This window comes from Lytechinus variegatus, chromosome 15 (assembly GCF_018143015.1).
Source record: "Lytechinus variegatus isolate NC3 chromosome 15, Lvar_3.0, whole genome shotgun sequence".
Classification (NCBI taxonomy): domain Eukaryota; kingdom Metazoa; phylum Echinodermata; class Echinoidea; order Temnopleuroida; family Toxopneustidae; genus Lytechinus; species Lytechinus variegatus.
In genome coordinates, this window is record NC_054754.1 from 8,365,073 (window position 1) to 8,379,377 (window position 14,305).

General features: G+C 35.3%; 1 protein-coding gene across 1 annotated transcript in view; it reads right to left on the reverse strand.

The window, feature by feature from the left end:
• Nucleotides 1-8,272: 8,272 nt before the first annotated feature.
• The window catches only part of LOC121429320 (protein SMG7-like), a 31,663-nt gene continuing 25,630 nt past the window's right edge, over nt 8,273-14,305 (reverse strand). The window contains exons 19-21 of the mRNA XM_041626329.1: nt 13,057-13,178; nt 11,856-11,971; nt 8,273-9,133 (exon numbers count right to left, since the gene is read on the reverse strand). Of these exons, the coding sequence (XP_041482263.1) occupies nt 9,038-9,133; nt 11,856-11,971; nt 13,057-13,178 (334 nt within the window). The 3' untranslated portion in view covers nt 8,273-9,037. The remainder of the gene's footprint in view (nt 9,134-11,855; nt 11,972-13,056; nt 13,179-14,305) is intronic.

Below are 14,305 nucleotides of genomic sequence, written 5' to 3' on the forward strand. Positions count from 1 at the left end.
AATAACAAATGGTCACACTTATAACTTTGTTTTCTCAAAGGCGAAATGGCGAGTCCAACTGATTTTTTTAAACCACCCCATTCTGAAAATCAGTGTTTTTAATACCCTTAACGAGTGCACGTGCAGCCCGCGTTTTTTTTTTCTTTTTTATTTCTTTTTTTTTTGGTCACGCATGTGTACGGCAGAAAATGACATCAGAAACCGTCTGAATAAAGCATATATCATTTAGAATGTTGAACAAAATTTGGAGATTACAGCAGTACAGCACAAGAACTGTATCAAAGTTGTGTCCTCTCCACCCTACTATATGGATCTGAGTGCTAGATGACGGAGAAAGACCGCCATAAACTGTCAGTCTTTCATACAAAAAGCCTCAGAAAGATCCTTCAAATTTTCTGGCTAAATAAAATAACGAAGAACTACTTACACGATGTAAACAAGAGAACATGGGAACCATTATGCTCAGAAGACGATGGAAATGGATTGGACATATTCTTAGAATGGATGATCTGGACTGCAGAGGGGCAAAACGATTTGAATATTACATTTTTTTCTCTCTCTCTCTTTCGCATTATTTTATTAATTTTGTGACCTTGATGAACAAATGTAATTAATAATCCACAGTAAATGCCTTGATAAAAAAATATTTTGTAACTTCAACTGAAAAGAGATTTCATAATTTCAGAATTCCTCTCCTTCAGGCCATTAGTTTTGCACACTGCAAAAACTCTGGTGTTGATTCAACACCAGCCCAGAATCAATATATGACCACACCAGAGAACACCGGTTTCACTATTATTTTAACACCAGATATGCGTTTATACAACACCAATTAGTATTAAAACAGCATTGGTTTGATTCCAAACTGGTGTTATTTCAGTACTTCTCTGGTGTGGACATATATAGATTCCGGTCTGGTGTTAAATCAACACCGGGGTTTTTGCAGTGCAATAATTGTCAATGACCAATCCAGTAAATAAAAGACATGGAAAACATGACAATGACACAGCAATTAATATGCAATGCAAGAAGTACTGGGTTTGAAGACATTAATAAATTTTTTATTGTATATTCAATAACCCATCATCAACTATAAATACATGCATATCTTTTCATTTCTTAGAAACATAAAACCCAAGGCTGCAACATTCTGGTCAGTTATATGCTCAGTATTGAAGCCTATCCACTTCAAAATCATTAACACATTATGGACTATGATGCCTCAAATTTACTTAGAAAATGTTTCTGTACTAAAAATGTCAAATTATAGTAATGAATCTCAAAAAGAGTGTCATGGAAAAAAATTGTTGAAAGCCTTAACTAGTATAGTCTAGCCCAATTGAGTCATGGTCTTCGATGGGCTTACAATTCAGACCCTGTTTTACGATTCACGACCAATAATGAGAAGCAAATATGATAGGTGGTGGTTATTATATAAATGACAGTTGAAAATGACAAATGAACATTTTGAATGGTCTTATTATTAACAATTTTTTCCCGTTATGTTTTTTCAGGTCTCATTTTAAACACAAAAGCCTATAGAAAAATACAAAGTGACGTGTGACCGTTACAAGCAATAAGAATATGACATGACAGCATGGGATCCTAAAGGTTTTTCTAACAAACCAACAAACTATGAATGCAGTTCAGATAATTTAATGCATATCAACAAAATATAATATATACTGCCCTATTCAAAATTCACATTCCAAACTCAAAATGAATTGGAAAGGCATCCCATGAAATTGCCACCTTCATGTTCATATTCAGTAATAAACAAAATATGTGCCAAATTATTCTAGAGAACAAGTACTTGCCGGGTACTAAGGAAAACATGTCAACTTTCGGCTTGGTTTATTAGTATTTTTCAAGCAATAAAAAACTACAATTTCACCCAAACAGGTACCCAAACATGCTACTCAGTGTTGGTGATTTTCAGTAAACTCTGGTTGGTGTGTCAAGATTCCATTGTTTCTAACTATGAATGAAGCCAAAACCTTGTAGAACTGTATCAATGTATATGCTGTAATTAACTACAATTTTAAAATCCTTCTCTCAACATTTGTGTTATAATAGATGTTATTGTCTTTACTTGAGTTAAGCTTAACAGTAAAATCTGTATATTTCAATATATGATTGAGGCACATGCTTGGCTTTCCATAATCCAGTTGTTCCTAAACTTGTGCCTAGCTGTGTAAACAGCTTTGTGAAATCACCCCCTAGTGAAACTACACATTTAACTCAAACACATACAGTGAGCATATTACAAATGTGATCATAAAAAGAAAAGGCTATTGAATTTGATTACAGAGTTATATCAGTATCTCAGTGGTTCAATAACCCCCCCAAAAAAAAAATCTTTACAAGCGGTATTGTTGTAATTATGAATACTAATAAGCAATTGAAAAAATATATATATACTAAAAATGGTCATATTATGTGCCATTGATATGATTTTACTTTGATACATAGTGGTTATAACTGTTATCTGCAAGTTAGTAACAAGATCAGAATATACCATATCCCACCTGTATTGGATAAAATTTAATCGTATTACATACATTGTTTGCAGCAAAGCTGATGATAGAGCTTTATAAGAGGCATCATACTTGTGCTATATAAGAGTGATATATTTTCATTATATATTATTATCATCATTATTATATATTCTTATCATGATATAATGTTAGCATTATATATTGTGTGTTGATCAATGACTACTCAACTTGTCATGCTAAAATGCAAAACAGTGATATCACATATGCACTGTCCAAATGTGCATGTACCATTGCAAGGCAACACACTTCACGTCACGATTGATGTGTATTCAAAGTTGCACTTGCTAACTGCTCCTGTAATATCATAACCTTCTCTTGTTACTTTTGTGACATCATCAATTGGAGATCAAACTCGCAAACCTGAAATTTATGCACTATCAGCAATTTCATTAGTCAGGATCAGTTTCCCTTATTCTGAGAACAGATATTTTTATTAAAGAATCTATTTATTTTGCTTGATTTCCCTGAATATGTCAACATCTGAGGCATGGTAAAACATCAAAATTAAATATTCTAGTCCACGCAATGATACAAAGTTTTTAATTCTGTGGAGAGACGTGCATTGCCTCATGCAATAGATCTACCATTCTTAAGACTTAAATGTGAGCGTCGAAGGCAGCTCGAGTTAAAGCTGGGGTAATAATACTAATAGCAAAGCATCTTGGACTATATTGTTTCCAGATAGATGGCGTTATACTTATACAAATTCCCATTACTATTATCATTATGCATTATTGCATTCTTGTCCATTTGCTATTTTTATTAATAAGTCAAATGCAAATACAAATCCTAATAGCAACATTATGATGAACCTGGATAACATTGCATGTTCTGCTTGTATTGTTTCTCTTGATGTGATCAAAATGTGCTATATTATGTGTATTTTCATAAAATAATGAACAAAAGATAATCAAAGAAACTGGCCAACAAAGACTTCATCATTTCAATTTGTTTCATTGCATTTGGACAAGGCATACCTAAATATCTTGGAATGAAGTTCACCAAACAAACTAATTTTCACCAAATAATGAGGGAGAAGTGTTGTTATCCTACCTGAAGTACACATCGCCATTACATTAAGCAGCAGCCGGGCTATAGCCAAGGTAAGAATGAAATAACACACCTCTTCAAAGCTGATATTGTCGCCGTTCATCCGAACCATCATATCAGTCAATTTTTGTCAAAAAAATTATTTTTGCAGAAATTGAAAGTAAAAATCCTATTCCATACATACTTCAATTTGTAGGCAGCAATTTATTTTACTTTCTGAGATATATGGGGATTTTCGCGGCGATGCCATACAAATTGTTGATAAAATGTGCTAATCCCAATAGAAACATATACTTTAGCAAAGCAAACAACAGCTGAGTGCACTTATCATGCAAATGTGCAGCAAATGAAAAATCAATGTCCTTTGACTGATCACACGCATTGAAATCATGGTCAATGTTGTTGTATCCACTATGGCATTTTTTGTACACGGAAAATTTAAGCCGCTCAAACCAAAATTTCAATCATGTAGCTCTTTTGCGTTATTTTCTATGATCCTTAGTTTTGTGTTAAAGGATACCAATGTCAAGCAATCGTCTTTGTCTTTCCAACCATGGATTTTTCTAGCAATGATTACGTTGCACGGCTGAGGAACAAAGTGTGGAAATTACAGTCAACTTGAAAGTCGACTTTCTCCAAAATGGGTTTGCACTGTTGTATGTGTGATCTGAAGGTTTGGATGATGAAATGTGCACTTCATAAGTTGCATTATTTCATTTTACATGATCTTGTATCACTTCATACTAGTAATGTAAGTGTAATATGCATAATATTCACATTAAGATATAGGTTAAGGACAATATCCGAACTAGCATTATCTTCCCTTGGGATCTGATACTTAGGGTATGCATTACTATGCAACCATTAAAGATAAATGTCAGTTGGGGAAATGATTTCAAAATGAGTTTGTACAGAATCCAATGAAATGACCACCAAAGTGTCTGTTTGTATTAATAAAAATATGTGCCAAAGGATTCTGGAAGAAATTGTGTTACTGCTGAGAAATTAGCAAATAGGCACGGGATTCGGATCAAGCGTCGGGCCGACATTCAAAGCAATAATAATACACTGTCCTACGTGCGCTTATCTGTGTTTAATAGTGATCTTCAGTGTGAACACTTTTCAGCGTAGATTTCAAGATTTCACAAAGTTCAGTTCATGTAACTGTACCAGATCTAGATCCTCAATGATATAGTGACAATAAAGCTTGGTTTCACACACTATCTTGTGAAATTAGTGTTTACTGCAACTACTTTAATTTATCTTTAACAGGTCTTTGGCCAAAACAGTGTAATGCAAACAATAAACATTACACAGTCAAACCTGTATGTATATGCTGCCAAATGGTGACTAGAAAAGTGAGCTTTCTGACACAGTAGTTTGTTGTAGGTCCATTGCCATGATGTAATACATGTTTCAGTGGGAAAGCTCTGCTCAGAGAAAACCAATCAGGGCTCCGTGACACAGAGATTAGCGATCAATCGCTAAATGAACTGACCAATCAGGATCAACATTACACGCGCATTTGGCGCAAAATACTGACCAGGAACCAATCAGAAGTTTTCTCTCATGTTTGCTATTCATCGCTAATCTTTGTGTTACAGGGCCCTGGTGGTCTCTTTCACTGGTGGAAATTCAAGCAGTGAACCCCTTGTGTCATCCACACCCCACTTGAAAAGTTTGATGTCATAATGCCCATTCGTCCTCACAGTGAGGTGATCTTTCTATGAAGATGGTAACTAGAGCCGACTGCAGCATCTATAACAGGTATATTGTTTTCCTTGCCACATTTCTCATCATTCAAAGTCTGACCTCACCCGAATCAGGCAAAAGAATAACTGTGATTTGTTTCAATGGTAGAGCATTATTATCTAAGCCCTAGTAAACGTTCAGTTAGGATAGCGGAACTCCATTGCATTTCACAGAGTCGGGTATCATCGAAATCAAATTTTCTACCCTTGAAAGATCAAGACAGACTGTTGAATACAATGACATTATTGATATTTCAAATTTGGGCAATAGTTTCACAACAGTATAATTTTACAGTCTCAAGTAGTTACAATGGGATCTGTAATAACTTACTTTTACCTCTTCTAGAAATGGACTTCAAGCTTAGTTGAATCATGAGACATTTGGCAGGAATTAGAGAGTTTGTTTTACACGTCATAATATGAAACTCCCAAATGTTGTTTATAAAAAAAAATTTACTTGGGAGATGCAATTTTGTGTATTTTGGAAGTCTAAAAGAACATCTACCCCATTTGTTATTTGCTAACATGAAGAGGATCACAGACAAGTATAATTGTTGTAGCTCAGCCCTGCATCATGGTGGTAATGACTTTAATGATGATGATGAAAATGTTTAAGTGATTGTTTAACATTGGTTTGACTTTCAAAAAATCTGAGCTAGAAGGTCACACTTGTCACCTGTGTCTGCGATATGTTACAAAAATGAAGCCCAGAAAAAATTACTTTCGAAAATAATTATTTAGTGAATCAAAAATTGAAATATAAAGTGACCAGAAACACCATCTTAATTTCATCCCATACACTTATGTGTACTATTTAGGCGTCTATAAGACGCCTATTTACAAAATTAGGGTTTGCCTTGTAGTTTTAGCTTTTCATTCTCAATAATGGTTGTTTTGGGGGTTTATTAGTTCTAATACATGCACTTGTACACATGTTTCATCTTGGTTTGAGAATTGTTTAAATCGGCTGCTCACAAAGTTAAACAATACCTTTAAGGATGATGATGAATCGAATAGATGAGGATGATGATGATGATTCATGGCTTATGTACTGCAACATATATCTGTTAAAAAATGAGTTTGTCTGACAACAAACAATACCTGTCCACTGAACCATAATATTAGCAAGAGAAGACCTGCCACAATCTGAAGGAAAAAGAAATATAAAACGATACTCTCTATTTAAAAAGTCTTGAAACCTTACAAACGGGCAAAATAATTAAAAGCATATACATGCAAGGAGAAATAAACACATCAAAGTGAAAAGATACGGATTACATGCATCATTACAGACATGAACATAGTTTTAGAGAAACCTTACAATAAAATAGGTCACTTGAGTTAAACGTAACGTCTTTGGCTTTAAAAAAAACACGCCTTGATAAGAGCTCTTTGAATAAGCTGTTTTTCAAATTTGCAAACTATGGTGTATTGGGAGAATACAGCACGACAATGGAATTAGGCAATGGACAGTAACTATCGGCTGATTTAAAAACATCTCTGTGCACTTTGTACCATGTTAAACTTTACATTCAGGTTATTCCCTATGTATATGTATAAATCCCAAGTTTCCTGTTTTATAAATGCAAATTGTGGATTCTTCATTGTTCTAAACATCAAATCACGTCTTCTCCAGTTAACATTTACAAAACATAGGATAAAGTAATTCAAAAAGAAATCAATAGTCTTAAATAAACCGTTAGGATAGTCTTAAATAAACCGTTAGGATCCATGACATAGACACTCTCCAGCATGCAGAAAAATCTTGGCGAATGCATGCAGAATACCGCGAACATGTGAGGTGGGCATATGCTCTACTGAGAAGGACATTTCCATATTACAACACAAACAGGAAAGAATGGCATAAATATCTCCAAGGCTATGAATGAGGTGATGACTGTGGCCAGTCATTAGAGCATCCACTGTCATGGCCTTCAAAGGCATTGGATTACTTTGGGCTTTGTCTTATTAGGTATGGATACAGTGTCATGATTTCAACTGTTTTAATTTTTAATCATTTTTTGGTGAAAAATTGTGTTTTCCTTGAAATTCTGTGTATCCCCTGTTCTTCTCGACTTGATAGTCCATTTTATGTATCACAGAAAACTGAGGATTTCATTATATGTACAACAAGTCAACAATAATGGTAAACATGGATGATATGTGTGGGGTATTAGACTACGTAAGAAAATCAACTTATTCTAAATCATTGCATATAACAAAGTAAATTTTCTGTTCAGATGAATTAAGCAAATAAATTATATTGTATTATGGAATTAAAGGTTAATAATTGTTCAATGTAATTTAACATAATAAAAGGTAATTTTCATTCTATAAGAACATTTTGAAGCCACTCCTATTGCAGACTTTATCAACAAAATAATACAGATATATATCTTGTTTGTTAGAAATATTCTAATCCTCGACTTCCTTTCTCTCTCTCTCTCTCTTTTCTACTTGTTTGTTTACTTTCCATATTATACTACACATGTCGTGAATCACACAACATGTGAATTGCAATCTTAGAAAGAAACGTTTCTACTGCTTCATACGCTGATCAATTCATATAACTCCATTCCATATTGCAGCCAATGTTTCCTTTACAAAACCTAACTGAATTACAGAAATTATCAATGAATGGATTTCACTGTCAGCTGCAGCAGACAAGAATTGAATCAGATGCCGGGCTTTATGTACACATCATATAACCTATTAGAATTTGCAGCTATCTCCATCCACCTCAAGGGCCTGCGCTACAACTCTCCCGTTCTTCGTTGATACTTTAAGCTAGATATTTTATTTTTCAAGATATATCAAATAAACAGATTAAAACTACAGTATCTAAAAACAGAAAAATCAAACACATAAACATGTTTACAAATAGAATGCACTACTCTTGTGCCGATTGATTACTAGCCTATGGTATTTCTTGCTTAGTCTAATTTCACCCATCTCCGACCTTCCTCTATCTCTCTCTCTCTCTCTGTCAATCTCTCTCTCTATCTCATCATAGAAAAAACAAAATCCAGATCAGAAATACTTCAGTTGTAGCACCCTCTACAGGTTCACAGCCTTCAGTGCCTGCTATACACACATCATAGAGCTCCACTCGTATGCTCACGGCACAAGATTTTCCAAAGAATGAAATAAAACCTCATTGCATAACTACACATCCTAGTCACTCTTATTAGGCCTACAGAACTCATGAAAAATAGTGCAAATGATGTCATTTTCATAGATACGTACACCTCAGAACCTCTTACTTAAGGTCTATCAACGTCGGTAACAAAACAACTCTACGTGACATTTCGTCTGAACGCTTACACTTTTCAAAGTCCTTGAGATGTCAACAAAAAAAGGTTTAAACAACCTTACTTAATGATTCAATAACGTTTTTCATTTGTAAATAGAGCCATGAAGACGATACCGTATTGATATTAATGATGAAGAGAGAAAGGATATAACCGGATCTGCTCTTCTCTCCTTCTCTGTCCTTCTCTTTCTCCTCTTCTCTACGTGTTATACGAGCCTCTTGTGCTCATTGTTACTGTAGTTTCGTGATGATGATCTTGATGTTTTAAGTTGCTGGATAGATTTTAGGATTCTTCTCTCCTAGCCGCCCGTGGAGCCACCGATGGGAGTCCACAGGAGTTTAGGTTGACACGCTGCCGCTTTCCTTCACGTATCGGGTTTCTGTTGTTCAAGGCTCACAGTGTGGCCAAGGATCTTCTCCAGGGGTGATTGCTCTGATCGCAAAGGGCTGGACCAGATACTCTGTAAAAAAAAAAATAATATAATTTATAAAGAATTAGGGCTATTATACAAAACAATAGGAACTTGGCAAATCAAATAATGCGACCGTGCAGTGTGAGCTGAAAATATTGATATTTAGACCATACAACGGACAATTTACAGAGCTCTTGAAAAAATCAATTTGTAAATGAAAAAATAATGAAAGCTCGATATCCGAGCTGAAATATATTTGGTATATTGACTTTAAAACTTGATATTTTAAGCTCTATATCAGCCTATATTGAGCAAGATATGAATATCATTTTACACAATAGATTAACACAATTCGACTACCATGTCGCATGCAAGCCTCATTTGCATGCAGAGAAGTTTTTAACAAGCTCATAACTTTGTTGCGGGGGATTGCCTGAAACTCATTCCCTAGGCTTGCACGGAACAATGTAACAGAGCCTTAACTACCTGAAATCTTACAAGATTCAGGATAATTTTTAATGGCCCCAATTGCTTAGTATTCTTCATGTTTGCCTTCAGTTTGGATGCAACTCAAAGCATCAACGTCATAATCGCAAAATCTATAAAATGGATTCATGTAACTCCTCAGGACAGAAATCAGGTAAATTCAAGCAAACACTATGTGACCGACCACCCCAAACCACTAATAAGTCACCAGGGGTCGTATTCTAAAAATTGTCTTAACTTTTCTTGTAACTCAGCAAGATAACAGTTTGCTAAAATTGTCTCAAATCGGTATTCCGAAAATTGTCTTATCTGTGTAAGGACGTCCCCTATTTTATCTCTGACACGCCCAATATTCTGTCATCAACCAATCATCAAAGTTGTTATATGCTTAGGCCAACCAATAGAGGTGTCTCTTCTGAATATTATTATAAGCACAATGTTGACATGAGGGATATTTCCCTTGCGCTCCCTGACGCTTATGCATGTGCACCACTGTGCTAAAAATACATGTGGCCGATCTCAGAGTCATATTTTCTTTGAAAAGATTCATCAACCCCCTCATTTCCATTTATGCTCTATATTATACTGTTGGTTTTTTTTACGAAGTAAGAATGCCCTTCTGTAAAATTGTACTTGATTTGTATTGTTTTATATTACTTTGTATTATGTTTTGAATGGAAATGAAATAAAAAGAATTGAATTGAATTGAAAATCATCTCGATTACCAATTTTGATTGCTGAAAAGTCTACCAATCCGTCTCTGAAATGTCTTCAGAATGTCTCCTGCAGTAAAACATGATGTTCTTGTGGGATGCAGCAAGAAATTATTATATTTGATCGAGAAATATTGCATGCAACATTAAGTTACAATAGCCCCCTACCTCTTGTAATTTTGCAAGTTAACAGAACGCAAAGATAAGAGAATTTTCAGAACCTTTTATCTCGATATGTTATCTTGCACACATAGATATTTAGGCACCGATTTTCACTTACGCATCATTATAGCTCTGACATCATACGCGCTCAGTGAAAGTTACAAGAAAATTTACAAGAAAAGATACAATAATTTTCAGAATACAGATTTTATTGTAACTCTAAAGATACAAGCATATTTCTCTTTAAGACAATTTTCAGTATACGGCCCCAGGCAAGGATCTCTGTGAGTAGCCAAAATAGTAATTTACACAAATAGCTTATCTGAAAAACAATTCTTCTTCTTCGTACAGCGAAAATTTGAAGTTGTGAAGTTGAATAAAAGAAAAGATACAAGGGTTTCTTAGACACTACTTTTTCGGACTGCTTGGAAGTTTCACTGAGATTACACTGTATGCACATCTCGTGCTTGCGTGAAGCCCAAACTGCAAACCTTGTTTTCTCATTATTTTATAAGCTCTTGCTGAATTTCCTCTGCATGCAATCAAGTACTTGTATTGGTTACTGTTGGTCAATTTTAACATATTATATATCGTTTTAAAGCTTAGGAAATGAATTTTCAAGATCAATAAAAATCTCAATATTCATTTTGGTCGACTCATTGCTTGTTTAGGGGCGTCGGGTCACATATAGGTTATCACATAATAATAATATTCCGCATTTATATAGCGCTTAATACATCGGAACAACGTCTCTAAGCGCTTTAGACACCCCGGTCATCGGATCCTTGCATGCCCGCATACAATGTATGCACCTTCTCCACTCCCTGGGGAGCATTCCAACAAGAGTTCCAAGACTCAATTGCTAAGCATACTACATATAGGCTTTCACATCCTACCGGGTATCCATTTAACACCTGGGTGGAGAGTGGCAAAATGTGGATTAACGCCTTGCCAAAGGACGCTAGGCCATGGTGGGATTCGAACACACGACCCTCTGATTACAAGGCGAGAGTCAGAACCGCTACACCACGGTTCTTGTATAGCGCATATCACAATTATGAATAATGTCTCTATGCGCTTCCAAAGGACGTGGATATCATTACCCCAGCTGTAGCTTGGCAGCAGTAATTACTAAGATTACAGCGCACACGCATTTCAAGGAATGAATTCCTGCCAGGTAACCATTCACCTCACCTGGGTTGAGTGCAGCACAATGTGGATCAATTTCTTGCTGAAGGAAATTACGCCATGGCTGAGATTCGAACCCACGACCCTCTGTTTCAAAGTCCGGAGACTAATCCACTGGACCACAATGCTCCAATCTTAACAATCAATTATATATTACCCAAATCCAAGACGATACAATACACAGTGAGATTAAGGAATAAATAGATTTGTTCTGAAAATACCTGTATTCTCTCTGGTAACAGGCTGCTAGTTGGTGAGCTGGAGAGCTGAGGTTCTCTCCACTTTAGGCCCAGGGTACTTCCTAAACCCTCGCCTGACTTACTCAGTCCTCCATCACCTATGGGAACAAGGAAATGTAAAAAGCATGAGTATAAATACAATGGCCTGTATTCTGATAGCGGATTTAACTTACACTCAGGTTTAAAGTTGTAGTTTAAGTATGGAAGGCCAAAAGTATCAAAATTTTTATTAAGTTGTATGTTTCTTATGTTTACTGTGCTCTTTCTTGATTCATCGATGGTGAAGACAATCATCTATTTATACTTCCTAGATAATTATGAATGATTTGAGAGCCAAATGAGCTGAAGTATGATATCTCTATTGTTAGTGATTTATGTAACAATTGGCTATCCATACTTAAACCACAACTGAGTTTAAGTTAAACCTGCTATCAGAATACGGGCCAACATGTTTAAATACAATAATTTAGAAGTATCCTGATTGAATTCCCCACTTTCTATAATGACATTGAAAGATAATAAATGTGCGTGTAGGTATAGGTATAAGTAGATTTTTATTTTTTAAAAGTACAAGTACAATAATAACCACAAGTACTCTGTATGTTAGCTAGCTGTTGGTTGGTGTGTTGAAGAGATAAGATTCCTTTCGAAATATTGACTGTATCTGACTATAAACATAGCCCTTCTATATAAGCGAAAATAAATTAAAACATCCTTACAAAATATAATGAGTGAATCAAACATACCCAGCAGACATTCTCAATGACCAAGCTGCCCTGAAAATGCCTATGGGCAATTCCATAAAATATGTACGTCCGACCCCCTATATGTGGGACCTGCATGAAATTTTCTGTTTCTGATTTCTTGTTCTTTTGACAGTCTGTAATGTTCTCATAGGACCATGACTTGGTCAGTGTATGATGTGAAGTAAGACTTGAGAAAAATGTGGGTCGGACGTCCAAAAGTTTGATTATTTTATGGAATTGCCCCTATACTTCATATGAAAATGTAGCTAGATCATGTTAAATATGAATAAATTTTATGCTAAGAAACAACTTTTTACCAAAATGGTAACCTCTCCCTATCTATGCAGTCACATCAACAAAACTTAATCCAAACCAACAAATGGTCTGTCTTGGTAATAATGTAATAGATTTGATCAGACTAAAGTCGGTTAACTCACCTTCTTCCTGCCTAGATGACCAAGGGGAGGGCGAGCTAAAGAGAGAATAGCTATTACCACTGCTAGAGAAGACATTCTCTTCATCGGGCTGCTTCCCTTTCAAGGCACTCCCAGAGAAGTAGCTGTAATCAATAGAATATATGTAAATAACAAGAGAATAACATTTTTTCTATATATCAGGTTTATCAAACTATAAACGAAGAGCCTGCTATTAAATGGACACTAGGCCATGTAACATTTATTATGAGGCTGATTTCTACAATTGGTTATACACAAAGATAAATCCAATAAAATTCAAACAAAAGTGTTTGTATACATAAATAAAAAATACATGTATGTGCCAAATGGCTCTGGAAGAAAATGTGTAATAGCTGAGTTATGAGCAAAAGAATCATGGAATTCCATCAAATGTCGAGTATTTTTCCAAGCAATGTTAATACACTCTCCCACATATACTTTTCTGTGTTAGTGATCATCACAATTATCAATTTTGAGCTATGATTTCATGATTTCACGTTTTAATAATAATAATAATGGACAGTTCTTGTATAGCGCATATCACAATTATGAATAATGTCTCTATGCGCTTCCAAAGGACTTGGATATTATTACCCCAGCTGTAGCTTGGCTGCCGTAATTATTATGATTACAGCGCACACGCATTTCAAGGAATAAATTCCTGCCATTCACCTCACCTGGGTTGAGTGCAGCACAATGTGGATAAATTTCTTGCTGAAGGAAATTACGCCATGGCTGGGATCGAACCCACAACCCCCTGTTTCAAAGTCCGGAGACTAATCCACTTGGCCACAACGCTCCACAACATTAATATACATTAATGTTCCCGATCTATGATAATATGGTGACAACTTGATTTAAAAGACATTCTCATATAATAATTGTCGTCTACAACTACATTCTTTTACCTTTTAATGCAATCAATAATGGAAATCAGCCCCAAGGTCAAGTGTAAGCTCTACGTGAAGGGGTAGTGAAAGCATTACCTATATTTGTACAGCTATCAAGCCATATTCAAATGTTTGTATTATATCAGAGAGAAAATCCTAAATATTTGTACCCACAATCATTCCAGCTGATGGTAGCACATACATGAACATCCAAAGTACATGTAGGAAGAAGTCATCAGATTATCACAGGTATTCTTTTTTATTTGAAGCATCCTCCCAAATGTCAACCAAATTTATAAGATACCTTCATTTCTAGTTGACTGCTGGTCATTTCTAATAAG